Source organism: Peromyscus leucopus, chromosome 8b, assembly GCF_004664715.2.
Source record: "Peromyscus leucopus breed LL Stock chromosome 8b, UCI_PerLeu_2.1, whole genome shotgun sequence".
Classification (NCBI taxonomy): domain Eukaryota; kingdom Metazoa; phylum Chordata; class Mammalia; order Rodentia; family Cricetidae; genus Peromyscus; species Peromyscus leucopus.
The window spans coordinates 71,078,677-71,105,062 of NC_051086.1; the positions used below are offsets into that span (position 1 = coordinate 71,078,677).

General features: G+C 49.9%; 1 protein-coding gene across 5 annotated transcripts; it reads left to right on the top strand.

Moving 5' to 3' along the window:
* Window positions 1-1,019: 1,019 nt before the first annotated feature.
* Mtmr4 (myotubularin related protein 4) lies at window positions 1,020-25,936 on the top strand. Of its 5 annotated transcripts, XM_037201230.1 has the most exons (20): window positions 1,174-1,272; window positions 1,965-2,040; window positions 2,402-2,440; window positions 6,303-6,392; window positions 6,697-6,813; window positions 7,499-7,581; window positions 9,186-9,346; window positions 9,462-9,558; window positions 9,752-9,865; window positions 11,476-11,672; window positions 11,923-12,051; window positions 12,581-12,692; window positions 13,179-13,374; window positions 13,610-13,795; window positions 13,874-14,044; window positions 14,189-14,343; window positions 20,170-21,550; window positions 23,060-23,170; window positions 23,417-23,505; window positions 23,723-25,936. In XM_037201230.1, exons 3-20 carry the CDS (start codon window positions 2,438-2,440, stop codon window positions 23,898-23,900), a joined length of 3,570 nt encoding a protein of 1,189 aa, XP_037057125.1. In that variant the 5' UTR covers window positions 1,174-1,272; window positions 1,965-2,040; window positions 2,402-2,437; the 3' UTR covers window positions 23,901-25,936. The 5 variants fall into 5 exon arrangements, with proteins under 5 accessions (XP_028734081.1, XP_028734079.1, XP_037057125.1 ...); XM_028878248.2 differs by lacking the exons at window positions 1,174-1,272; window positions 1,965-2,040 and adding an exon at window positions 1,020-1,100; XM_028878246.2 differs by lacking the exon at window positions 1,965-2,040 and having other exon boundaries at window positions 1,172-1,272.
* Window positions 25,937-26,386: the final 450 nt, after the last annotated feature.

Consider the following 26,386-nt stretch of genomic DNA (forward strand, 5'->3'; position numbering starts at 1 on the left):
TGAAACAGTGAACTCAGGCGAGGTTTCTGTTTCCCTATGAATTCTAACTGTACTAAAAGTTCCAGTGCTTCAAAAACTAAGACACGGGCGACACTAGCCTGATTTCTAAGTGCTCAGCACCACTCTAGAATTTAGGATTATCTGTCGAGAATCAGAATCTTTTTCCCATTTGTTTGGTTAGTAGTAGCGTGGGTCACGCAGACCTCCAGCAGTCACCCTCCGTCCTGTGGCTGGCTCCGGGTGCCTGGGGTCTAGTCCCTCCGCCCCTTTTACAGACTGAGAAGCCGCAGCTAGCCAATGGCAGTCAGACCCACTTCTCCTCTCCCGGCTGAGAGATCTTTTCTCAGGACTGGCGGCTGATATGGTTCTCGAAGGGCGGCAAGGTCGGTCGTCGATAAAAATCGGAGGCTGTAGAAGGACCTGTCCAGACACACGAGAGTAAACGCCAGCGCCAACGAGAGAGATCCTTATTCCTAGCCTTCTAGAAGGGTCTTTCTCAAGTTTTGCTTTTCCATAGCTTCAACGGTCCATCATAAACCCAGCTCTCCTCTTTCGCGGACTAAGACATTTTTCCTGAAGGATTTTCTTTTCCATCGACCGGGGGATGGAAAATAAGGAAGTAATGGAGCTGGAGGAGGACTGGGAAGGGACATGAAACGAAATCTAGTCCTTCCCCTTTCCTAGCCGGCATGCTTCCCTTCCACTCTTGCATTCCTGGAGCGAAACAGAAACACGACTGAACTAAAACGCGGGGCCACCGGGAAGTCATTTGAGAACCACCTCTAGGGCGCCGCCGTCACCGGAAGTGACTGCAAAACCTGCCCTGCATTGTCCCGCCCTCCAGTTGCGCTACCAGTAGGCGACGGGGCCGCCGTACTTCCTGTCCCCGGAGCCGTAGTCCGCAAGCCCTCTTACTCCTCTCCTATTGGCTGCCATAGGGACGCGCTGTGATTTCCTATTGGCCGCGTCCGTCCTCTGGCGCCAAGCCTCCTCCCTCCGGGTACTGTCTGGTCTCTGGGTGCCGGATAGGTTACAGGCTGAGAGGGCGTCTGCCCACCGGACCAGTGAGCAGCGTGCAGAGCGAGGGCGGCGGCTGCGTGGTGAGGCCGGGCGGAACCTCGTGCGGCCATTGGCCAGGGCGGGCAGAGGCTAGAGATACGATTGGCTGGGGAGAAGGGACCGTGGTGGGGTTCGAGCTGCGCGGCCTCAGCAGCTGCGGGAGACGGAAGTGGTGAGAGCGCGGCTTTGGAGGGTCGGGCGGACGCCGCCTGGGTGAGTCACTGTACCCCGTGCCCTGCCAGCCTGGGAACCACAACGACCAAGTGCTGCCCGGCCCTCACCGGCTCGCCCGAGTCCCGCCCTCTGTCATTTGGGGCTCCGCCTCCGAGCCTCTAGCCCCGCCCCTAGAACCTGGGCACCTGGGCTCTCCTGCCAGCCTGGCCCGGCCCCCTACCCCAAGACCAGATTCCCTAACTGAGGGAACCCGGGGCCTCCTAGGCCTGGTCCTTGTCGCTCCCTTCCTCTCTCCGTCTCTCAGGCTGCGTGCCAGTGAGCCGTGAGGCAGCACCTCCGGCTGGCCGCTTGCGGGCTCCCCCGTGAGGGAGGGAAGGTTGGTAGGATCACAATGGAGGCTTTAATCGCCGTAGCCTCCTCCTGTGGGACTCCGCTGCACACCCCCCTGAGCATACCCAACATGAAGGAGTGTCAGTGAAGCTCGGGCCTGGCCCCCCAAGGGGAGCCAGGAGGCCTTAACTTGAAATACTTGTCAATTCGACCCATTTGACAGATGTTGGCTCCCCGGCCGGGCTGGCCCGATTCTGCTCCCATTGTGCGGTCTCCCCCCTATAACCTTCATCTGCTTGGTCTCAAGTATGCTCAGCAGCACCGGGCCAACCCTGCTGCTCTTTTATCACTGGTTGTGGTCCTCTCTTGTCCTCTGCTCTGGACTCTGCCCCCGATAACAGGTCAGGTGGGTGCTACTCCTAGACTCAGAGACTGGCCGGACAGCCCTGTGGATTCATGCCCCTACCAGGGCCACAAGTGAGTCCCAGTTGCGCAGTCTTGGTCTCTTCGGAGTTGGCATTTCTTCTCTTTTGTGAAGGGCAGGGTTTGGAGTGCTCTGCTTCTGGGTGTGCAATCAGAACGATTGAGTTCCGCTGAGTAAACGGGGATGCTTCTTTTTCCTGCTCCTGAACTTGAGTGGTGGACTTCACAGCACGCGCGCGGGATCAAACTTGTTGCTTCTCCCTTGGCCTGATTGGTGTGGCGGCTTGTTGAGAGTCTGGGTCCTCTGTGACAGAGGAGGATGAGTTATAGAGAAGCTCAGGGGTGAACCTGTGACATTTGGTGACTCCATGGTGATGTGAATGGTGCCCTTCACTCTTGTGTTCTGTCTCTTTAGTGACAAGCAGGCAGCCAGGACCCTCGCCGAGGTAGAATGGTGAGTACTCCTATTTCCTCATACCAATGTGTGTAATCTTGAGTCTGTCCCTGGGAAGCTGCCCCACCTCTCTGGATCCTAGTGTTCCAGGGTACTCGGTTCACTTCCTGAGCAGGTTCATCCGACCTGATAAATTGTTTCTTTTTCTTTTTCTTTTCTCTTTCTTTCTGTTTTCTTTTGGTGGTGGGTGTTGTTTTGAGACAGATTCTTGCTATAAAGCCTTGGCTAGCCTGGTACTAGAAATGTAGCCGTGCTGGCCTTGAACTTGTGGCAACCCTTCTTCTGCCTGTCTCCCCAAGTGCTGGGATTGCCAGTGAATGCAGTGTTGGGCCTCGCACATGGTAGGCAAGCACTCTAATACTGAGCTGTGTATCTAGTTTATGGTTTCCTAGGATTGAAAAAAAGAAAACCAGGCAGTATACAGCACTGGCCTAGCAGCTTACAGTTTCTCTGTAAGTGTCCCGTCATGGCTTCCCTGTGCTCACAGACTGCTCTATCTCCTAGTGCTCTTCTCGGGTCCTGGTTAAAACGCTCCATATTGCTGTCTAAAAACAAAACAAAACAAAACAAAACAAACCCAAGTTTTTCTTATCTTAAGATTCCTGAACTTCAGGGCGTGGTGGCACAGGCTTTTAGTCCCAGCACTTGGAGGCAGAGGCGGGTGAATCCGCGTGATTTCAAGGTCAGCCAGGTCTATGTAGTGAGTTCCAGGACTATGCAGAAAGACCCCATGTCTTTAAAACAAAAAAAAAAAAAAAAAAAATCAGATCCCTGGTGAGTCTCATGAATAGATTGTTGGCTCTGTGCTAGAGCGACTCCACCCAAATTGTAGGCCTTACTTAGCCAGGTCCCAGGTGTTGCTGTCTACTAAGCTCCTGTAGATGACAGCTTGCTGAATATCTCCTCGGACAGCATTCTGAAGGCATCCAGAATATCAGTGGGGTGGTACATCACAACCCTGAGAAATTCTCAAGTTGAGGAAATTCCTTAATTCCCCCCGGAGAGCTAGGACTCCGCCATTAAGATGAGGAAGAGGTGTGGGCAGCCTTTTCCAGAAAAGACTCGCCTTTTGCATCTCTTCAGTTTCTTTCAGGGGTCACAGTTAGCCCAGGTGCTTTTCAGAAAGCCTACCGCTGATCCTGCTCCCACCAACTGATAGCTCCACTTCTTTTTCCATTTGGTGACACACCGAAGAGTGTGCGCTTCAGGGCCGGCCTCGTCTACTTAATCTAGCACCACCACTTAAGACCTTCAGTGAAGTCCCCTCTTTCCCTTAAGCCTAAAGACCCCCCAGTGAACCGGGGTGGGGGTTTATTTCTTGGAGAGTTAGGGTAATGTTTGACACTGCCGGGCATTATTGCAAATACTTAATAAACAATGTCAGGTTTTTGTATTCATCCCGGTCGCCCCAAACAAAGACCTGGTTTCTGAAAGTTCCCAGGTACGGGAAGTTTAGGAGCTCCTCCCGTTACTTTTGGAAACATTCAGCCCTTATCACTCACTACTCTTGATTCTTTGGCTCACCACCCAGCTCCATTCATTCTCCCTACTCCTGGGTTTTGAGTTTTGTTTTCCTTGTAGTTTCAGTGGTCCATAATTCCCAGTTCTTTTCTCAGATTAAGAAGTTCTTCCAGAAGGATTTTCTTTTCCATTGCCCAGGGCACGGGAATCGAAGGAGAGAGAGAACTCAAGGGGAAGGGCTGGGGAGGGCCGTGAAATAAACAGAAATGTGGAATGACCACTAAGATAACACCAGACCAGCATTCCTGTGAGAGGACAAGAGTTGAGAGAGTAGTGGAGGAGGCCAGTGAACCGAGCATAGGTGGGTGGTGGTTTCGGAGGGAGAGAAGGCAGGCCTGGGCTGTCAAGAACGTGGGGTGAGCTCCATCTTGGGATCCGCAGTAAGCGTAGAGGGAGAAGAGGGTGGGAAATGACAAGAATGGTTGGGGTAGCACACCTGGAAAAATGGGAAATGAGAAGGTGTGGGCGGACTCGCTTCCCCTTTCCGAGCAGTCCCCGGGCGGTCCCTCGGCCCATTCTAGAATGTCCCTAGAAGTCCGGGGGTGGGGTGGGGGGGTGTTGTCGCCCTCCCCGCCCCCGCCCCCGGGGGCAGCGGGGCGGGAGGAGCCAGGGCGGCGGGCGGGGCCCCAGAGCCGCTCCGCCTCCGCCTCCCCGGCCTCCACCTCCCCGGCGGCGTCCTGGGCGCTCCTGTCGCCCGGCTCCCCTCCCTTCCGCGCTCTTGCCGGAGGGCGGAGCCGGGCCCGCTCCATTGTGGAGAGGAGGGGAGAGGCGCGCGGGAGCAGAGGCTGGGTCCCGGCGCCAGGGCGCTCGCTTCTGGCCGCGGCTGCATCAGGCGGGCCCCGCAGCCGGGATGCAGCGGGCGCCCAGGGCTGGCGGGCAGCGCAGCGGCTCCGGGGACATGTGCGCTGGCCCAGACAGCCCGCGACCATGAGCCTGACCGCCCGCGTCTCCTGCTCCATGCTTAGCTGCTTCGTAAGTGCCAGGCCTGTCCTGCCAGGGCCTGGGGCGGGGGTTGGGAGGGGGGGTGCTCAATGCATGCTGTACCCACAGCCCCGCCCAAGGACCCCGACACGACCTCAAACCTTAGGGGCAGGGGAGACGGCCTAGCTCTTTTCTCTCTCAGACTTGCTTCAAGAAAGCGGGTGGGTACTGGGGATTGTAGAAGGCCGGGGATGAAAATTCTGTGATTCCTTCAGGCTCTGCAGCCACTGCCCTTGACTGCAGATTTTCAGGCCCCGCCCTGCAGGGGTACATCCCATTACCTCCTCCTCTCCATCTTGGTCCCACCCGCTACATCCTTGCTTGGGGAGGTAGGATGTGTCTAGTAGGCTGTGTGGGATGTTAGGGGGCTGAACGAGGAGCTTAGATGTTTGTGAGCTGTCTCTAGGTCTCCAGTCCCCTCCCCCTCACACACTCCCTCGTTCACCTGACATACCAGTCTTTTCTCCTTGACTGTCCCCCAGTCAGCCTCTCCTCTCCATCTTCTCTGCCTCTGCAGGGTTCTGTATCTCTGAATCATTCCCAGTCTTCCCCTCCTCCCCTCTGGCTAATGCTCCTTCCCAGCTTCCCCCATCTGTCCTCTCAGATGTCGTGTCCCCCCTCCAACACCCCCCCCCGTAGGTGTCTGCCAGGCCTCCTCTCTCCCCTGGCTGTCCTTGGGTCTCCTGCTTCCTCTCTGAGCGTGGATTCCCTCGTTTCCTCTCCCTTGGTAGTCGGGAGTGACTTCTCCGCGCTGTGGGTATTCCTTAGGAATTCCCCTCGGATCCGCAGGCGGGCCGCTTGCTTGGCACTTGGCGGGGAGTGGGGGCTTGTCAGGAGCGTGAGCCCAATGGGAAGAGAAGCTCAGCCCCGAAACACATCTTTCTTTTTGAAGGCATTCACAAAGGCCCTCTAGAGGCATGGGGCTGAATCCCCCCAACCTCCTCCTCTTTGTCTCCACCCACCAGGTTGATGCTTGAATGGCTGGAGGGGCCTGATTTCCTTTCTCTAGCCAGCTACACACCTCTCCTGTTCCTCAGGTGTCTTCCCGGTCCGCTCCCGTCTTGTTCTGACATGAGTCTTCTTTCATTCCCCTCCCTCACAGTTTTGCAGTGCTGGTTCTAAGAAGTCTCTCATCAGTCCAGATCCCCAGCTCCTCCTTGGCTACCCTTCTGTTTCCCTGAGCACACACCCCCCCCCCACTATGTCACCCTGCCTCGAGCCAAGCCAGCTCCTTCCCTCCTCTGGGAACCAGAGCCTTTCAGTATGTGGTGCGGACCGTGTCTCTGGGTTGGTAGAGGCAGAGAGTGAATGAGGCTCGCCACATGGGGTCTGGCAACTCAAGGTTGTGGTCTCCCTGCAGGGTGAGGAGGGCCCCCCCAGCCTGGAGTACATCCAAGCCAAGGATCTGTTCCCCCCCAAGGAACTCGTGAAGGAGGAGGAGAATCTTCAGGTAAGGGGGAATAGTAGGAGGCGCAGGGCGGGAGGGGCCTCCTGCCCGGTTAGTGCTCTCGACTCCCGAATCTTGAGAGGATCTCCCAGAGCTCTGGGTTCCTCTCCTAGGCCTCCGAGGGGAGTGGGTGGGTGTATTTGTCAGCCTGTGCATTAGTGGAGCCTTTGGCCTCAGGGAAGGAGAGGCAGCTTTCCTGAACAGCTGATGCCCTGACTTCTGACTCTCCTTCGCTGTCCACCTTTTTCTGAGGGGAAAACCAGGGAGAGACTTGCTTCTGACTGAGGGTTTCTCTGACCTTTGACAGGTACCCTTCACAGTGCTCCAGGGCGAGGGAGTGGAGTTCCTGGGCCGGGCAGCTGACGCCCTCATTGCCATCTCCAACTACCGGCTGCATATCAAGTTCAAAGACTCTGTCATCAACGTGAGTTCTTGTCTTGTCTTCCTCCCACCAAAGTCAGAGCCCCATTGTGCTTCCAAGTGGTATTGTTCCCATTCTCTACCTGATTATGTCTCTGAAAACAGTTGGGATTCCCTTCTCGTTGGTTTTGATATTTCTTGATTCATTCTTGTGTGTCTCTCTTCCTCCCTTTCTTTCTTTTATCCTGTTGGGCCCCACCTCCTTCAAAGATTTCTTTTTATCTTACGTTGATTTGTGAGTGCCTGCATGCACGTATGTATATGCACCATGTGCGTGCCTAGTGCCTTAGGAGACCAGACGAGGGCATTGAACTGGAGTTACAGGAGGTTGTGAGCCACCATGTGGGTGCTGGGAACTGAACCCAGGTCCTCTGCAAGAGCGGCCAGCACTGCTAACCATTGGATCACCTCTCCAGCTCCCTGTGCAGGCTTTTCCAGGAGTGTGGTAGCAGTGGCATTATTAGAAGAGCAGAGACTTTGGAACCAGGCAGGCTTGGCCTTATCTTGCACTTCCACTTCCGGGTCACCTTCAGCCTTCCGTGTTACTTGGTATTGACTGGTTCCATGTGTGGGGGTCCTGGCATCGTTACCAGGCCCCCCCAGCAGCAGATGCTGACTCCCTTCTCTCCACTGGTGCGTCGCCTTCCAGGCCAGGGTGTATCTGAGCCTCGGTCTGCTCCCCACTGTAGGTGCCTCTCCGGATGATTGACAGTGTGGAGAGTCGGGATATGTTCCAGTTGCACATTGCCTGCAAGGACTCCAAAGTGGTGAGGTGAGCACCCTGGGGCCTCGTTCGCGTTCTCTGACCCTAGTCTTGTGCAGACCTCTCTCCTGCACGTACCTTTGGAACGAGAGAGGAAGGATATACCATTCCCTTTGCCCACTGAAGGAAAAAGTAATTCCGTGCTCTGTTCTTAGTTGGAAGGTCAGCTTGCTAACCCATTCTGTCTTGACCTGAAATAAAATGGGGATGTTATTTAGCCGATGGAGCCATCGTGAGGATTCCTTGAGGTAATGCGTATGAGCGCCTGGGTGGGCGTCTGGCACAGAGCTCTCATTTAAGTAACCTAAGTTTGTTGAGCAGTCTGGGCCACACAGTTGAGGTGCTGCAGATTCATCAAAGCACTCACAAATATTCTGTCCTAAAGACCTTATATTCTAGGGGGAGGCACTGACAATAAATAGTGAAATACTTTAAATAATGCTGAGTGTAAAATTAAAAATAAAATCAAGGAGGGCTTTAGCAGGTTATAGCTTTAAACAGGTGACCGGAGAAAGTCGCATAGCTAATGCGTGTTTGCGTCAGGACCTGAGGAAAGTGACCGAGCAGGTATCTGAGGGAAAGGTGTGCCAAAGGGCAAGCTGAGTGCAAAGGTTCTGAAGTGGGTGTGTGCCTGCGCCTGCACATGGGAGGGGTGGCGTGGGGCTGGGGTGGCAGGACGGAGTAGACGTGGGGGAGGGTGGCGGGATCTACGGTACCAGAGCAACCGGCAGGGGTTGCGGTGACTGGTGTCGGCTTTGACTGAGGGCACTGAGACATCCTTGGAGGGTGTTGAGCAAAGGAGCCATGCGATTTGTGGGCTCGCCCTGGCTGTTCCGTTGAAGCCTAGTGGGAGACAATGGGGACAAAGCCACGGCTGCGGGCCTGGTTAGGAAGCCGGGGCAGCTGGTGAGGTGAGAGGCGGTGGCGCCCTGCCGCGGGTCGAGAAGCGGTCAGGTGCTGGCTGGGCTCTGAAGGCTGAGATGACAGGACTTGCCCTAAGTTGGCTGTGAGAGGAAGGGGCTGGTCCAGTATTGAGAAGGAAGCCCAGGTGAGGGCCTGCCGTGTACCGAGGCCTCTGGCAGACTCATGGGAATCCATCCTGTTCTTTCCCTTTATGAAAACCTGAGTTGCTCACGGCAAACGTACCATGAAGGTGTGCTGCTCAAAACCTCTACTCCATCCTCCAGGCACATGGGGAGTCGAGAGGAGAGACCGTGGTGTGGCGGGGAGTAGTCTGGGGAGGCTTCCAGGAGGGTGCGGCTAGGCAGAGGAGGCACTGTGAAGCCCAGGGGACAGAGCGAGGAGATAAGAATGCTGAAAGCGGGACTCTGCCTCCTGGGGAGGTGACTCTGGCTGGTGTGGTGGCCATAAGCTTTGCTAGGAGACCTGGTGAGGCCTCATCAGAGGGGACGAGTGTGTCTGAAGAGACGCTTGTGGGAAGAGACAGCTGCTCTTAGGTGGCCTGTGTCTCCCCCAGTCAGTGTCAACTCCTCCCCCCTGCTGCCGCGCCGCCTCCCTTTCCCCCGCAGCCGTCATGGCCATGTTTCTGACTCTCGGTCCCACGGCGGATCTACCCCTTGCCTCATCCGAGCCTGTGGCTTCTTGCCTGGCAGGTGCCACTTCTCCACCTTCAAGCAGTGCCAAGAGTGGCTCTCAAGGCTAAGCCGGGCCACAGCAAGACCTGCCAAGCCCGAGGATCTCTTTGCCTTTGCCTACCATGCCTGGTGCCTGGGGCTGACTGAGGAGGATCAGCACACCCACCTCTGCCAGCCAGGTGAGGCCAGGCCGTTTGCTCGGGGAATCTGCTGCTCAGCCCACGATTCCCATCCCTCCTCCACCCCTGGACACTGGTGCTCTGGGGAGCTGACAGGCTGGGGGATGTGTTGCAGGAGAGCACATCCGATGTCGGCAGGAGGCAGAGCTCGCCAGGATGGGTTTTGACCTGCAGAACGTCTGGAGAGTCTCGCATATCAACAGCAATTACAAGTGAGGGTGCAGGGCTTGGGTCTAAAACATAGTCCATACCCGAACTTTCTCTGTGTTTAGATTAAATGTGGTGGGTATAGCTTCTGGGTCCATGAGGGAGGAGGGCTTAAATTGTCCCTGTTGTCTCAAAGCCATCCCCTGGGATCGTTATTCCGTATTTAGATCAAGACACCCTCCCCCCATCTTTTCTCAGGCTGTGCCCTAGTTACCCCCAGAAGCTGCTGGTTCCTGTGTGGATCACTGATAAAGAGCTGGAGAACGTGGCTTCTTTCCGATCTTGGAAACGTATCCCTGTTGTCGTGTACAGGTGAGGCTGTACGGAGTATCTATGTATGGAGGAAGTATGGCCACTTTTTATGCAGCTAGAAATCAAAACCTGTGGTGTTGCCAGGTGTGGTGACGCACTCCTTTAATCCTAGCACTCAAGAGGCAGAGGCAGGGTGATCTCTGAGTTTGAGGCCAGCCTGCCTGCCTGGTCTACAAATCAAGTTTCAGTACAGACAGGGCTGTTAAACAGAGAAATCTTGCCTTAAAAAGCCAAAAGTAAAAAAAAAAAAAAAAAAAAGACAGGTTTGGGGCAGTCAGTGGAGAGGGATTGGCCCCTTGTAGGGAAATGACTGAAGTTATTATTATTATTTTTTTGTTTGGTTGGTTTTTCGAGACAGGGTTTCTCTGTGTAGCTTTGTGCCTTTCCTGGAACTCACTTGGTAGTTCAGGCTGGCCTCAAACTCACAGAGATCTGCCTGCCTCTGCCTCCCGAGTGCTGGGATTAAAAGCGTGCGCTACCACCGCCCGGCTTGAAGTTATTTTAAAATAAGCCTTCAGGGCCAGAGAGGTGGCTCAGTGGTTAAGAACACTTGGTTTTGCAGAGGACCTGGGTTCAGTTCTCAGCACCCATGGCAGGTTACAACCGTCAGTAGCTCCAGGGGATACAACACCCTCTTCTGGCTTCCACAGGCACACACATGGTACATATACATATGTACCTGCAAAACACTGATACACATAAGAACAAACAAAAATAGCTGGGCGGTGATGGCACACGCCTTTGATCCCAGCACTTGGGAGGCAGAGGCAGGCGGATCTCTGTGAGTTCAAGTCCAGCCTTGTCTACAGAGCAAGTTCCAGGACAGCCAGGGCTGTTACAGAGAAACCCTGTCTTGAAAAGCAAGAAAAACAAACAAACAAGCCAGAAATCTTTTTAAAAGAAGAACCTTAGGTACAATCTCAGATTTTTTTTTCCCTCACCCAAAGATGAAGCTTTAGGGGAATTTTTTTTTGTTTGTTGGTTTGGGGATTTTTCTTTTCCCTTAGTGTGTATGTAAACAACTATATTTACTAAGAGGTTGGCAAGCTAGCCTGAACATGGCAGTGGTTGGTTATGACTTACAAAGTCAGAAATCTTGGCTGGTTCCTTAGTGGAAAGTTGGCCAATTTCTATATCAGAATGTAAGTAAATAAGCTTTGTATGATGGCATACATTTTTAATCCCAGCACTCTGGAGGCAGAGGCAGGTGGATCACTGTGAATTAGAAGCTAGCCTGGTCTACCCAGTGTGGTCTGGGCCAGCCAGGGCTACATCCTGTCTCAACAAATTTAAATAGACTGAGATAGGTAGTAACCATGAGGTTTAGAGGTTTATGCTCTTAACTCAGGCTTGTTCTCTTGGTGCATATTTGAACCTGGAGCAGGTGCTGTGCAGATTTGATGAGTCAAGGTCACACTGGGAATTCGGGAGCCAGTTCAGAAAAATGTGCTCGAGAGTTATCAAGGCTTTTGGTTGCTATTTTCATGACCTGGATATGCTGGTAGCCCGTGCTGGCTCCGGAGACCTTGGTCTGGCCCCATGAGGTCTCTGCGGTAAGCTTCTGGAGGCTTGGAATACCAAGGGCATTATGGTTTCTTCTCTTCTGCCAGACACCTGCGCAACGGGGCTGCCATTGCCCGCTGCAGCCAGCCTGAGATCAGCTGGTGGGGCTGGCGCAATGCTGACGATGAATACCTGGTCACGTCCATTGCCAAAGCCTGCGCCTTAGACCCAGGGACAAGGGCCAGTGGGGCCTCCCTCAGCACTGGGACTAATGATGCCAGTGAGGCCTGTGACACCGATTTCGGTAAGGCGTGGGTGGTACTAGTCCCCCCAGTCAGTAATAGGCCCTACTAGCCTCTGGCTCCCAGAAAGTCCCCAGTGAAACCATGGGAGAAGGGTGCCAGAACAGAGTGCCTGGGTCCCTGCCTTTTGGGGGGGTGGAGGTCTGAGGGGTCTGAAAAGGCTGTTCCTTTCTTCTGGACTGGAGTGCCCCAAGGCTAGGGTGACACTGAGTGGCTGGCTGAGCCTGAGTCTTCCTCCTGCTGTGTACTTAGATTCTTCTCTGACTGCGTGCTCTGGGGTGGAGAGCACAGCTGCTCCTCAGAAACTTCTGATCCTGGATGCACGGTCCTACACAGCAGCCGTGGCCAACCGGGCCAAGGGTGGAGGCTGTGAATGTGAAGGTATTGGGGTCACTTAGTGTCTGCAGTCACTGCTCTGGGGCGGCTTTGGTGAGGAGCGGGTTGAGGGCAACTTGCGTATTTGAAAGAATCCAATAGATCTGCTTGGACCCAGGGCCCTGCCACTTACTAGCCACGATTGTAAAGTATAAGTTACCTCCTAGGTTTTATTTTCTCATCTGTAAAGTCAGGATGATTCACACCTTGAAATCATCCCTCTTTGAAAGGTTGTCAGAAAGATTAGTACTTAGAGAAGATTGTTGTTGGCTCAGAGTAGCTACCATTTGTTGAGAATTTATATTGTTATCCCTAGTGCTGCTGCTGCTATCAGCATCACAGTTACTGTTTGAGTAGTGGCTCTTGAGTACCCAGAGGTAAAAGGGCAATTCAGAGTGGAAGAGTATGTTTACTATGTTGCCATTCTGAAGTGTTCTGTCCTGCCAGGGGAGCTCTGTGCACTGGGACTGCTCTTGTCTTGAGGAGCTGTTTCCAGGACAGATTTGTATGTTCCACTTTCCTCTCCTGTCTGCAGAGTACTACCCTAACTGTGAGGTCGTGTTTATGGGAATGGCCAACATCCATGCCATCCGGAACAGCTTCCAGTACCTTCGGGCTGTGTGTAGCCAGATGCCGGATCCCAGCAAGTAGGTGTTCCCTTTGAGATTCCATCACCCCTCCGGCCTCGTGCCTTGGCCAGCACTGCACATCCTTAGGGATCTGATGGGGAGGTGGGAAGTCACATAGACTTCAGTGTCTGAGCAGGGCTGGGTTGGTGCACCACTTCCAAGAACACTTCTTCCACTGCTTGAGTGAGGCTTTGCTTGGTCATAGGCCATTGGATTCTTTTTTCCTGCATCATTGTCCTACCAAACAAAATAGAGAACTGGGAGAAACATGGCTAAGTGTGCATGTGATAGTTCGCAATTCCTCTTTTGAGTCTAAGCTCTTACCTCTGCGTGTCTCATTTCCTTATCTTTCTGCCAAATATCTCTTGGCAGAAAGGTCACGAGTTAGACTTCTTGGTTTCAGCCCTCGATGGGGCTTTGGTTGGGTAGAGCTGGCTGAGGTGGCAGAGATATTGTGGTAGCCCCCAACCCTTAGTGATTCCATTTCTCTCTGCTCTTGCACAGCTGGTTGTCGGCACTGGAGAGTACCAAATGGCTGCAGCACTTGTCAGTGATGCTAAAAGCAGCTGTGTTGGTAGCTAATACGGTAGATCGGGAAGGCCGGCCTGTGCTGGTGCACTGCTCTGACGGCTGGGACCGTACGCCACAGATTGTAGCCCTGGCCAAAATATTACTGGACCCGTATTACAGGACCCTGGAGGTACTGAGAAGGGATTGGGAAGAACAAAGGAAGTGAGGGGAGAGGGAGGGGGTCAGGCTTTCTGGACGTGTGTTGGGAATGTTTCAGTAGAGGATGCTGGTGCCTCAGAGTCCTCTTCCAGGGCTGGACTTGTTTGTGGCTGCCAGCCCCCAGCTCCCAGCTTTGGACAGTCTACTGGAAAGCTGGACCCTAGCCCTTCCAGAGTTGCCTTGTGCTGAGACTGGCCATTTTACAGGGCTTCCAAGTGTTAGTGGAGTCTGATTGGCTGGATTTTGGGCACAAGTTTGGAGATCGCTGTGGCCATCAGGAAAATGCAGAGGACCAAAATGAACAATGTCCTGTGTTCCTCCAGTGGCTTGATTCTGTTCATCAGCTACTCAAGCAGTTCCCTTGCCTGTTTGAATTCAATGAAGCATTTCTGGTAAGTCCTAGAGCCTGTGGCCAGGGTTGGAGAATGGTGTCCCGAGGCTCTCAGGTTCACATGGTCTGGGTTTCCTAGGTAAAACTGGTGCAACACACATACTCCTGTCTCTACGGCACATTCCTGGCCAACAACCCCTGTGAGCGAGAGAAGCGCAACATCTATAAGCGGACATGCTCTGTGTGGGCACTCCTGCGAGCTGGCAACAAGAACTTCCACAACTTCCTCTACACACCTGGTTCGGACATGGTAAGGCCGAGCCCTTTTCCTGCTGGAAGTCCTGGAGGGAGAGGAGAGGAGGCGGAGTCAGTGGAAAGAAATGCAGAGCCAGATGTTCAGGGAAGGAAAACACAAGTGCTCTTACAAAACGCTAACGTTGGGCTGCTTCCCTAGGTCCTTCATCCTGTGTGCCATGTCCGGGCCCTGCACCTCTGGACAGCTGTTTATCTGCCTGCATCATCTCCATGCACACTTGGAGAGGAAAATATGGATCTTTACCTTTCCCCAGTGGCTCAGAGCCAGGAATTTTCTGGCCGGTCTCTAGACAGGTGAGAAATCCTTCTTGGTTTCCCCTCTCTTCACAGGGAAAGCAATAATCATAGGGCTTTTTCTTTCTTTCTTTTCTTTTTTCCTAGACAGGGTTTCTTTGTGTAGCCTTGGCTGTTCTAGAACTAGCTCTGTAGGCTAACCTCTAATTCACAGATCCACCTTCCTGCCTGCCTCTGCCTCCTAAGTGCTGGGATTAAAGATGTGTACCACTGCCACTTGGCTACCTCAAAGTTTCTTATTTGTTTGTTTACGTTTGTTTATTGGGTGTGTGTATTCTTGCACATGTCATGTCATGCATGTGGAGGTCAGAGGACAACTTCCAGGAGTTGGTTCTCTCTTTCTACTCATTGCTTATGAGGCTCGATGACAAACACCTTTTCCCACTGAGCCACCTCACTGGCCCATGGTCTTTGTCTTTTAATGAGCTATCTATAAACCACTTCCTGAGTCACTTAAGGGAGAAGCTGCCCCCTGGACTCGAGGCTAGCCTGGAAAAGACTGTTTCCAAGGTCTTCTGTAGCTGGAGAATTTCTCTCCAGCTCCTGCCACCAAGTCCCGCCAGTCCCAGAGCCCACTTATAAAATAAACACACAGACTCTTACATTATTTAAACTGTTTGGCCATTAGCTCAGGCCTATCATTGTCTAGCTCTTACTCTTATATTTAGCCCATTTCTATTAATCTTTACTTTGCCATGTGGCTCGTGGCTTACCGGTACTTTACATCTTCCTTGTCCTGGCGGCGGCTCCAGGCAGTCTCCCCTTTCCTTCCTCAATTCTCCTCTCTGTTAGTCCCACCTATACTTCCTGTCTGGCTATTGACCAATCAGTGTTTATGTACATATATCGATATCCACAGCACTTCCCCTTTTCTTCTTTTTTAAAAAGGAAAGTTTTAACTTTAACATAGTAAAATTACATATATCAAAACAATTATCAAGCAAGAATTACAGTTATAATATTAAAGAAGATATCCTATCTATCTTATATTTGTGAGTTTAAGGTTTTATATCTAACTTATCTTTTATCATAACTAAGGAAAATTGTAAGTATCTAGTATTTAACCACAACAAAGACCTCAGAAGGATATAATACTACCTGAGAAATGGGAGAAGGATGCAAGCAACTTTCGGGAGTCTTGTAGGGTAGACAGAGACAGCTGACAGCCTGGACAGTCATCCAAAGTTTTCTTGTAAAGTTGGGGCATCTGTCTTTAGCCCACAGGCCTAGAGTCTCTCATTTACTTTTTTTTTGTGTCCTGTAGAATGTCTGGCAGTTTCCTCTGCAAAGCAGGAACCTGAAGGATTCCTGTTTTTTCCAGAAATTTTCATTTCTAGAAACAAAAGTTGAAAGGATATGTATATTTCATTTGAGACGGTCTTACTATGTCTTTATATAGTAGAGGCTGGCCTTAAATTCATGGGCCTCCTGCATCAGTCTCCTAAATGCTGGGATTACAGGTATGCTCCAAAGTTTATAGCGTACAAATTTTGATATTTGACTATTAGCTGAAGCCTTTTGAAGTTAAAAATCTATTGGCTGAATATTATAAACTATAACGAAGAACTTAGCCATCTTAAATTTTTTATTTTAGGGTCTTTTGAGCTAAGTCCATTGTCGTGGGATAGATTTCAGTGGTTTTCCTTTTCCTCAAACTATGAAGAATATTTCGAAGGTCCTTTGGGGCTGTTTCACATAGGAAGATTTTATGAAGGACCAGGCAAGCACAATGGCCGTTTCTGTTCCCCAGATGTGTTTGTTTAGATGGGGTTTCTGTGTACTGACACTGGCCCCGAACCCTTGATGCTTTTGCTTTGGTCTCCCCAGTGCTAGCATTACAGGTGTGCGCCACTTTGCTGGGCCATAGTGAGCATTTGAACAGATTTTCAAGTGGACACATATATGCCTGGGATAAAGGGAATTAGGAGCGTAGTAAACGTATTATGGTAGAAAGGACCAGAGGAACAGATAGGAGAGATAGTTTTGAAGAAAACAAAAGAAACAAAACTAACTCTGGAGCTGGCGGAAGGTGAGAAGGACATTAGTTTCGTTGTTTGGAGACAAGGCCTCACTGTGTAGCCCTAGCTGGCCTGGGACTCACAAATCTTCCTGCCTCTGCCTCCTGCGGGCTAGGGTTGAAGTCAAAGAAATAGAAACATAAGTTATTGTAGGCTGTACAGTAGTACAGTTGTAGGCATTACAGTGCAGAGTTTATTTTATACATTAAAAAATTATTTTTATTTTATGTGTATGGATGGTTTGGCTACATGCATGTGTGTGTGCCGTGTGCACTCCTGGTGCCTGAGGAAGTCAGAAGAGGGCATCAAATCCCCTAGAAATGAAGTTACAGGAGGTAGTAAGCTACAGTGTAGGTGCTGGGAACCAAACCCAGGGCTTCCACAAGAGCAGCAAGCGCTCTTACCACTGAGTCATCTCTCCAACTGCATTTTTACTCATTTGTCAGTGGTGGGATAGCATAGGCAGTGACTGTGACCTACTGGCAGAGGTGTATCTGGAGAATTTACCACTGAGCTGGGCAGAGGCATGAGGACTAGACAGCTCTGCTACAGTGTAATTCATTTATAGAAAGTCCCTGGAAAAGAGAAATATATTCAGAAAGACAATAGAGATATTTTTAGTAGACTGTGGAAATGGTTGAAAGTTGGAGAATAAACGTCTAGAGTGCAGAGGATCCAAAGTCTCTTCAGAGTCAATGACAGGTTTACAAGTCTTAAAGTATAAAGATGAGGAGAATGTTCATACCACCAGTAGCAAGGAAAAGTGGAGAAGACACCCCAGTTTGCAGAGAGAAGAGATACAGGGAGGGTGGGCTTGAAGTATCCGTCGATAGCAGAGGAGGTGTACTACCAGGCAGCCCAAGATGGAAAGAGTTGGATTTAGAGGACTAACTGATGTAAAGAGTTTAGAGGAAATGTTTCTGTAACAACTGTCCTGACTTCCTTTGCTTGTACCTTTTCCTAGACCAACAATCTCTTCCCGTCTTTCTTCTATTAAAGTCCAACAAGTGGTTTTGTCCCTAGTTCAAGTTCTGTGCTTTCTGTGTAGTTGTCCTTGGCTTTGTGGGCTGGCTCAGCCCATTTCTCCTTCTAAAGTCCTCAGGCATTGTCTGTACCAGTGGTTCTCAATCTTCCTAATGCCACCACCTTTGAATACAGTTCCTCATGCTGTGGTGACCCCAACCATAAACTTATTTTCCTTGCTACTTCATAACTATAATTGTTGCTACTGTTGTCGTAATGTAAATACCTGTGTTTTCCAAAGATCTTAGACCTCGCCCCCGAAAGGGTCATTCAACCTCGCCCCCGCCCCCCTCAAAGGGATTGAGACTCACAGGTTGAGAACTGTTGGTCTGTACCATCGTTATTGGTTAAACCTTTGGGGCAATTAGCTATGAAGATTGGCATTGTTAATATTTGAATTTCAAAGGGTGCATGGGAGTCACACTCTTGTATATAGTTGAAAGTTTCTGTATAAAAAAAAAGCAAGAGGGGCTGGAGAGATGGCTCAGAGGTTAATTAAGAGCACTGACTGCTCTTCCAGAGCACCTGGGTTCAATTCCAAGCACCCACATGGCAGCTCACAAAAAATAAAGCAAGAAAAGACAAAGTCAATTGTAACTTTTTAAAAGTACAGTATGCTGGGCTGGGCTGTAGCTCAGTGGTAGAACATATACACATAAAGCTATGGGTTTAATCCCCAGCTCCACCAATTTTTTTAAAAAAGTGTGTGTGTGTGTGTGTGTGTGTGTGTGTGTGTGTGTTGGCACTACAGTTATTTAGGCCTTACTCTTAGCCATTCTCAATTAGTAGGTTTTGGGTAGACCTTGGAAACAAGATCTGATGTATGCTGTAATGTACATACAATTATTGACCCCTGCTGACCTCATCTATTCAGTTGGCACCCTGCTAGTGGAAACTTGGTGTGGACTTAAAGTTTATTTGTTAATTTCTTTTTTCTCTTTTCTTTCTTTCTTTCTTTTTTTTTTTCTTTTTTTTTTTTTTTTGCGGGGGCGGGAGGAAGGTGGGGGTGGTTTTGAGACAGGGTTTCTTTTTGTAGCCTTGGCTGTCCTGCAACTAGCTCTGTAGGCCAGGCAGGCCTTGAACTCTGCCTCCTGAGTGCTAGGATTCAAAGTGTGTGCTACCAGCTTGTTCATTTCTTAATTTGCCTGGTACTGTGCTAGGTGTTGGGTATTCAAGTGTGACCCAGGCCTGACCTCCAGACACTTTGGTAGAGGGACATAAACAAGTCACTAGCCAGTGAATGCTGTACTTTAGAGAGCACTGAGCAGCATGCTTTGATAGGAATTATTTGCTTACATCTCACTATGGCTCTCAGATGTAGGCACTTTAATCTTTATTCACAAATAGGGAACTGGGGCTCAAAGAAGTTAAGTTAAAGTTCCAAAGAAGTGAGTTTAGCCCTGGCTCCGAGCTAGATCTCCAGTACAATGTAAAAATGCCAAGAGCAGAGTTTTGGGCCGTGTGCTTGCAATCCTGGCTCTGGGGACACAAAGACAGGAGGATCCTTGAGGCTTGCTGGTCAGCCAGTCTAGCCAAATTGGCAAGCTTCAGGTTCAGTGAGAGACTTTGTCTCAAAATAAGTTGGAAAATACTTGAGGAAGACTCCCAATGTCGACACATGCACACATACATGTGCATACTCACCTGCCACACAGAAAATTGACCACAAAATAAAATCAAATATAAAAACAGTATTTTATTATAATAAATATCAAAACTAAGTACTTGCAATAAGCTATATTGTGACTTGGCTTTTGGAGGATTTTTTTATGTGAGCTGATTATGGCATCTGAGAAGAGCCCAGTGAAGTGTCTGTTTCTTGGAAATTTTCCCTAAACTTTTATTGCTCAAAAGATTTTGCTGTAAAAATCAGGACAACCAGCCAGGCGGTGGTGGAGCACGCCTTTAATCCCAACCCAGCACTCGGGAGGCAGAGGCAGGTGAATCTCTATGAGTTGAGGCCAGCCTGGTCTACAGAGTGAGTTCCAGGACAGGCTCCAAAGCTAAACCAAAAAATAAAAAAAAAAAAAAACCTCAAGACAACCATTCTTGAAAATACCTGTCACCCATTTGGTGAATTGTTTCTTCAGTTCTTTGAGTGCTGTCTACAAGAAGTTTCTGTGGGGTTTGGAGAATTGGAGGGACACACTGCTACTAAGTGTCTGCAAACATTTGTGTTGAGAAGTCATGCCTTCTTGATAAGTTTGTGACTAATAATTGTGGTTGGTTGCCTAAGTTCTGAAGCCTTCTGGTGTCTCTGAGGTATAACGTTAACGTCCTGTGGAGGCGATAACAAGTGCCTGAGAGGTTAAACAGTGCGCTTTCTGGCAGGTCATCGGTTGTCTGACTGATGGAGACAGTGAGATGCTGCCTTGAGGGTTAGGTGTGGTCCTGGCTACCGTTGTGGACTTAGAGTCGTCAGCAGGCTTTGGGGTGTGGCACATGGTGGTAGAGCATGTGTTTTGCAAACACAGAGCCCTAAATTCGGTGTCCAGCAGGTTTTATATAGGGGCGAGGAGTGCATCAGCATCACGGGCAGTTGAAACCATCAAAGTGTTTGAGATGGCCCTGGAAGATTGTGTAGGTTGAGGACTTACAAGAGCTGGGGACAGACAGCATTCTTGAAGATGAGTGTGTCTTACGCTTTGTGCAGAGAAGCCTCCCAGAGAACTTCGGTTATTTATAATATTAACTGTTTTGTCAAATTGGTTCTGATACTGCTCTGATGACCTAATTGGCAGTGTTTCCCATTTCTGACCTGGTGGGTCTCTGTTTGTCGTTCCAGGTTACCTAAAACCAGGTCCATGGATGACCTTCTTTCTGCCTGTGACACAAGCAGTCCCCTCACGCGGACCTCCAGTGACCCTAACCTGAATAACCACTGTCAGGAGGGCAGAGGCAGCCTGGAGCCCTGGCACAGCAGTTCCGAAGGCACGGAGACAGTAGACTCGGGGTCAGGAGGCCCACAGCCGGCTGGGGGGGAAGTGGGCCTGCCTCCTCCCCTGCCCAGCAGCCAGAAAGACTACTTGAGCAGTAAACCTTTCAAGGGTCACAAAAGCTGTTCTCTCAGTTACAAATTACTTAGTACTTCTGTGCCCTGGGAAATGAAGAACACCACCTCCGAGATCAAAGTCCTGGAAGAGACTAAGGCACTGGCCACAGTCCCTCCAGCCCAAGAGGAGCAGAGGACTTCTGATGGCTTAGGGAAGCCACCTGAACAGTGTCCAGAAAAGGAAGCTGTCAGTGCACTCTCTGATTTTCCCAGCAAGGGTGGTGGAGCCTGTGATTTTCCTGAGCCTTCCCAGGATTCCCTGACAGGTACTCCCCAACAGGCCCATCTAGACTCCATGCAGGCTGTGCCCACACGGTGTACTCTAGATCACAGTCAGGGTAGCCTTTGCAACCCACCAAGTGCTGCCAGCCAAACTCCTCAAGAGCCAAATACTGACCTCCTCAGCCAAGATCCCCCTGGGTCTACGGCAAGTATCTCCCGCCAGGAACAGCCTAGTGCGGTGCCGGATCTGATCTACAAGAAGGAAGACGCGGGCAAGAGGGGAAGTAAGAATGGACAGATAGTAGAAAATCCTCGCTTTGGAAAGATGCCATTGGAGTTGGCCCGAAAGCCAATCTCTCAGAGCCAGATAAGTGAGTTCTCGTTTTTAGGGTCGAACTGGGACAGCTTCCAAGGGATGATGACCTCATTCCCGAGTGGAGAGAGCACCCCGCGGCGACTGCTTGCTTATGGCTGTTGCAGCAAGAGGCCGAGCAATAAGCATATTCGAGCTGCAGGGCCCTGCTTTGGGGGCCAGTGGGCTCAGAGAGAAGGGGTGAAGTCACCCGTCTGTTCTAGTCATTCCAGTGGACACTGTACAGGCCCAGGAGGAAAGAACAACCGGATGTGGTTGTCTAGTCATCCAAAGCAAGTCTCCAGCACAAAGCCTTCTCTTCTGAGCTGCCCTTCTCCTGTACCTCCTCTCTACCTGGATGACGACGGACTCCCCTTTCCCACGGATGTGATCCAACACAGGCTACGGCAGATCGAAGCAGGGTACAAGCAAGAGGTAGAGCAGCTACGTCGACAGGTTCGAGAGCTGCAGATGAGGCTAGACATCCGTCACTGCTGTGCCCCTCCAGCGGAGCCGCCCATGGACTATGAGGACGACTTTGTGAGTACTCACCAGCTGCCAGCTGCCCATCCATTTAGTCTATCCGTTCAGTGTCACTTGTTGAATACTGTCTGTGTGCCCTCCAGGATGAAAGCCAAGGAAACACAGCGATGTTCTGAGTGTTAGGATGGGGCAGGCACCGGGTATTCTGGAGGTAGAGTGGAGTCAAAAGGTCAAGGAAGGCTCTCCTGAGAAGATACTGAGCTGAGTGCGAAGAATGTGTGATATTTAGCTAGGCAGACGTGAAAGGAGAGTGCGTGTTCAGAAGCAAGGAGGCATTAGGTGTTCCCCTTGGTATGGCTTAACAAAGGGCTGGGGTGGGGGGCATATCTGTGTATACTTGCATACACTTTTGTGCTGGGACTGAGAGACAGGTAGTATAAATGAGTTGCTAACAATGGAGACTTGAGGATCAGCTTGAGTACCTTTTGATGAGGCAAGTGCGACCCAGAGCAGGAGGCTGGTTAGAACATTTTATTGTATTTTTATTTGTTTATTTGAGACAGGGTTCCTCTATGTAGCTCTGACTGTTCTGGAACTCGCTTTATAGACCAGGCTGGTCTCAATCTCACTGAGATCCGCCTGCCTCTGCCTCCCAAGTGCTAGGATTAAAGGCGTGCGCTACTATTCCTGGCATGGTTGGGACATTTTAAAACAACCCAGGTGAAGGATAAGGAGGACTATCCAGGCTTTACTGTCCTAGCTTTGTTAAATTCTCACAGTGCAGTCCTCAGGGAGCTTCTAGGAACCATATTGTCCCCTGCTGTCTCCATGGATAGTCCCCTTCCATCACTTAAAGTGTTCCCAGTTGTCTGCTGATAAAATAGACAGGACTAGCCAGGCAGTGGTGGCGCATGCTTTTAATCCCAGCACTCGGGAGGCAGAGCCAGGCGGATGTACAGAGCGAGATCCAAGACAGGCACCAAAACTACACAGAGAAACCCTGTCCAAAAAAAAAAAATAGACAGGACTAACAGTTTCTTACTGTTCAGGGTAATGTTTTAAATACTCAACCACCTTCTATTTGTAAAGGCCAGATGGTAAGTATTTTTAGGTTGTGTGGGCCAAACAGTCTACAAGACAACTATTGTGTGGCCACAGTAACACAAAAGCAGCCATACAGAACATGTAATCGAGTGAGTATGGCTATGTTCCAGTAAAACTTGATTTCTGAAAACAGGATCGATTTGGCTTCTGATTTGGCAACACTTAGCTCAGGGTCTAACAAGAAATATGGTCTTTCTATGCTGTGCTCTCACACACTGAGATGTTAACATGATGGTTCTGAGCCAGAATGCTAAGTCAAATGTCTGCTTCACCACTCCCCAGCTCCAGTTCTCTGTGACTCACTGTCTTTGTTTTGGACGGTGAGGACAGTACTAATAAAATTCATGACTGTGGGGAGGAGTCACATCAGTTTCTGCGTGGTAACACACGTAGGACAGCAGCCGACACTGGTAAGTGCTGGTGCTGAGGGGGGTGCTGCTGCTGTCTTTGCCTGTGCTGCAGACATGTTTGAAGGAGTCGGACAGCAGCGACACCGAAGACTTCGGCTCTGACCACAGTGAGGACTGCCTTTCAGAAGCCAGCTGGGAACCTGTGGATAAGAAGGAAACCGAGGTACGTGTGGGCAGATGTGCAGCGGGTACTTAACGCAAGCCAGTGGGTTACATTTCCCAGAGATGAGGATGCACTGTGACCTGGGAACCCCCGCTCCCCCACCGATGAATATCATCCTTGTAGGAGAGTATGGCCAGTCATAAAGACCAGCCTGGCTGTTCTCTCCCGGGCTACTTTCCTAATTGCAATGTTGTTCTTCTCCATTTTGGACATGGACCTGGAATTTTCCCTTGTGCCTTCTGGTAGGTGACTCGCTGGGTTCCAGACCATATGGCCTCACACTGCTATAACTGTGACTGTGAATTCTGGTTGGCCAAACGAAGACATCATTGCAGGTAAGTTGGTTTTGTTGTTGTTGTTGTTTTGCATTTCATTGTTACTCATAATGTAGGGTACTACATGTAGAAGGAAACTAAATTCATAGAAAATGGAGATATCTTAATATTTTTGTCTATTCCCAGCCTTTTTATTCATGGAAACCTTTTTAGACTATCGTTCATTCTCAGGACACTGATACTTCTGATTAGTTCCTCCCTCTTTGTGCTTTGGCAGAAATTGTGGGAACGTATTTTGTGCTGGATGCTGCCACCTTAAGCTGCCCATTCCTGATCAGCAGCTCTATGACCCAGTTCTCGTCTGTAACTCATGTTACGAACACATTCAAGTATCTCGTGCCAGGGAGCTCATGAGCCAACACCTGAAGAAACCCATCGCTACGGCTTCCAGCTGAATGCCAGAGGAGACAATCTGTCCATTTTTAGCAGGTTTGAAGGGAGGATCTGCTTCAGGTGTAGTCTGGAAGGTTCCTTGGTATGGCTCATGAACACAGAGCTCAAAGATACCGTCTTGAGAAATCCTCCTTGGTACCATGTGACTGGAGCAGAGGAATTTGAATTTGGCAGGAGATTTTCTACTGGAGAGACCCTCACTTTGGGGTAATGGTCCCAATCCAGACCCAGAGTCTGGAAGCTTCACACTGAGTTGGTGACTCCAGGTTCTCTCCTGGAGGTCACAAGATGATGATTTCATAAATACTGCCTGGTGCAAAGTGCCCAAACAGCAATAGAAAGGCATAATTACAACAAACTCCAAGTGATGGTGAGACCCATCTCTCCTCCACCGTGAAAAGAGCAGATCATAGTAGACCAGATAGGACTTCCATCCTATTGGAGAAGAACTCCACTCTGTACCTCTGTGCTCTGTGTCTGTGCATGAAGGCTCAGTCTTTGGAGACACTCCCTCTAGTTGCATTAGTACTGTCCTCTGTGGAGTTTGGTTCAAAGACTGGTTTGGCAAACGGAGGTTTGGATGTATTTTTCACCTGGCTCATTGGCCAGCATCAGCAAATATTCAGTTGTCAGAGGGACAGTTCTAAGGATTGAGACGTTTTTGGAAACAGAGGCAAACTCTGGTGATGTTTAGTTATTTTGAGCTGTGAAGGCAGTTATCACTCTGTTCCGCAGTGGCTGCTCTTGAGGTGCGTGCGCACTGTGAAGAATGAGAAGGGAAAAGCAAAACTATCCTTGTGAAATTCTGCTGAGTGTGCCCTACCCTTTGCACCTGACTTTCCCTAGTTGTCCTGGTGCTAACATGGGAGCTACACCTTGATCCTCCCCTGGCATGAAAATAAAGCAAAGGATTTGTTGTTCCACTGCCCACCTCCCCCGTCGTCTTTCCCTTGGCTGCTGCCTCCTCTGGGTCACACTGCTTCTTATCCTGAACACTTGACACCTTGAGGGTAGAATATAGCATTTGGTTTTTACCTCCTAGCATATGCTATTTGGTATGTGAGGGTTTCAGTACAAATGCTGCTGTCTATTTCTGTGCACTTAACAATGGAACCCAAACAGAAAGAAGAAAGCCTTGATACCAAAATTGGGAGTGATGATGTGTCCATTTGGACCAAACATTTTGTTTTGTTTAATTTTGATTTTATTTTTCATCTTACTATGTACCAGTGGCACTTAACCAAAAGATACAGTAATATAGCCATGTCCTGTGGTTGGGACAGATACAGTCTCCTTGGCTTCCAGTGAAGGCGCTAGGACTTCTATCTCTGTTTTCCTTAATCCATTCATGTAGAAAAGATGGATTGCTTACTCTGTTAAAACCACAGCAGTTGTCTTTCTCACTGCTACCTACCGTCATGCTGCTTTTAGAAAACTAACCAGAAGCTACATTTAGAATGGGAATTACTGTCCTGACCTTTTCTTCAGTTCTGTAGCAAAGCATCTGTGCTCCGTGTGTATGTGCCATGGATGTATTCTAAAAAGTTTTGGCATATGTAGGTCAGCCTAGCAGATTTTTTTTTTTCTTCATTTAAATGGAGCCTGAATAATGGAGATTTTTGTGTTTGGGAAATTCCTAAGATCAATGAAAGAGTGACAAACTATTTGTCTCTGATACATAAAAATATTTGAAGCATTTTCTCAATCATTAAAATTGACTGCCAGTCAGGAGTGGCTCTTTAATTACCGATTTTCATTGCACTTCACTCTGTTTTCAGGGGGATCGGTAACATTCTGGGAGACTGTATCTGTCTACTTTGTGTGACTGTTTTGAGAGACTGTCCCATCAGTGAACAAACTGCATGGCCTTGGAGAGAGATTCTGGGCTTCTGGCTCAGATGTGTTCATCCTTTCAGAGCTGTTGTGGGTGTAAGTGACATGATGTGGCCAAAAACCCAAACTGTGCAGCTGCGTTGTGACAAACATGCAATGTGCTGTAAAAACTCAATACAGTTTAAATAAAATCTCTATATTAGTGCTGCTGTGTTGGGTCCTTCTGTTGTTTTAGTCTCTTGGCGCCGGGATTGAACCTGTGGCCTCATGGATAAAGCACTCCTCCACTGGACTAGATTCCTAGCCCTTCCTTCTAATTCCTGAGAAAATGTCGTACTCTGAGCCACGTATGACTGTCGTGCGCTGAGTACTTAGTGCTAAAGGCTCAAGGATGATGGCAAGTTTGAGGCTAGCCTGGGCTATATAGCAAAAACAAACTGCTGTACTCCTCCGAGTCCCTCTTGTATTTGTGTTTGTTGACTGCATAAGGGATTTATTCTGTAGGATTCTATCCCCTTTCAAGTGAGGCTCATTTCTCTTTCTTGTCTGGGAGATCACAGCTGGTCAGCAAGCACACAGAATCGTTCTAGGGTCTCTCTCTTCCCTACCGCCGGGTACCGTGGGTCTCATCTAATTTGAAGTCAAGTTTCCTTGA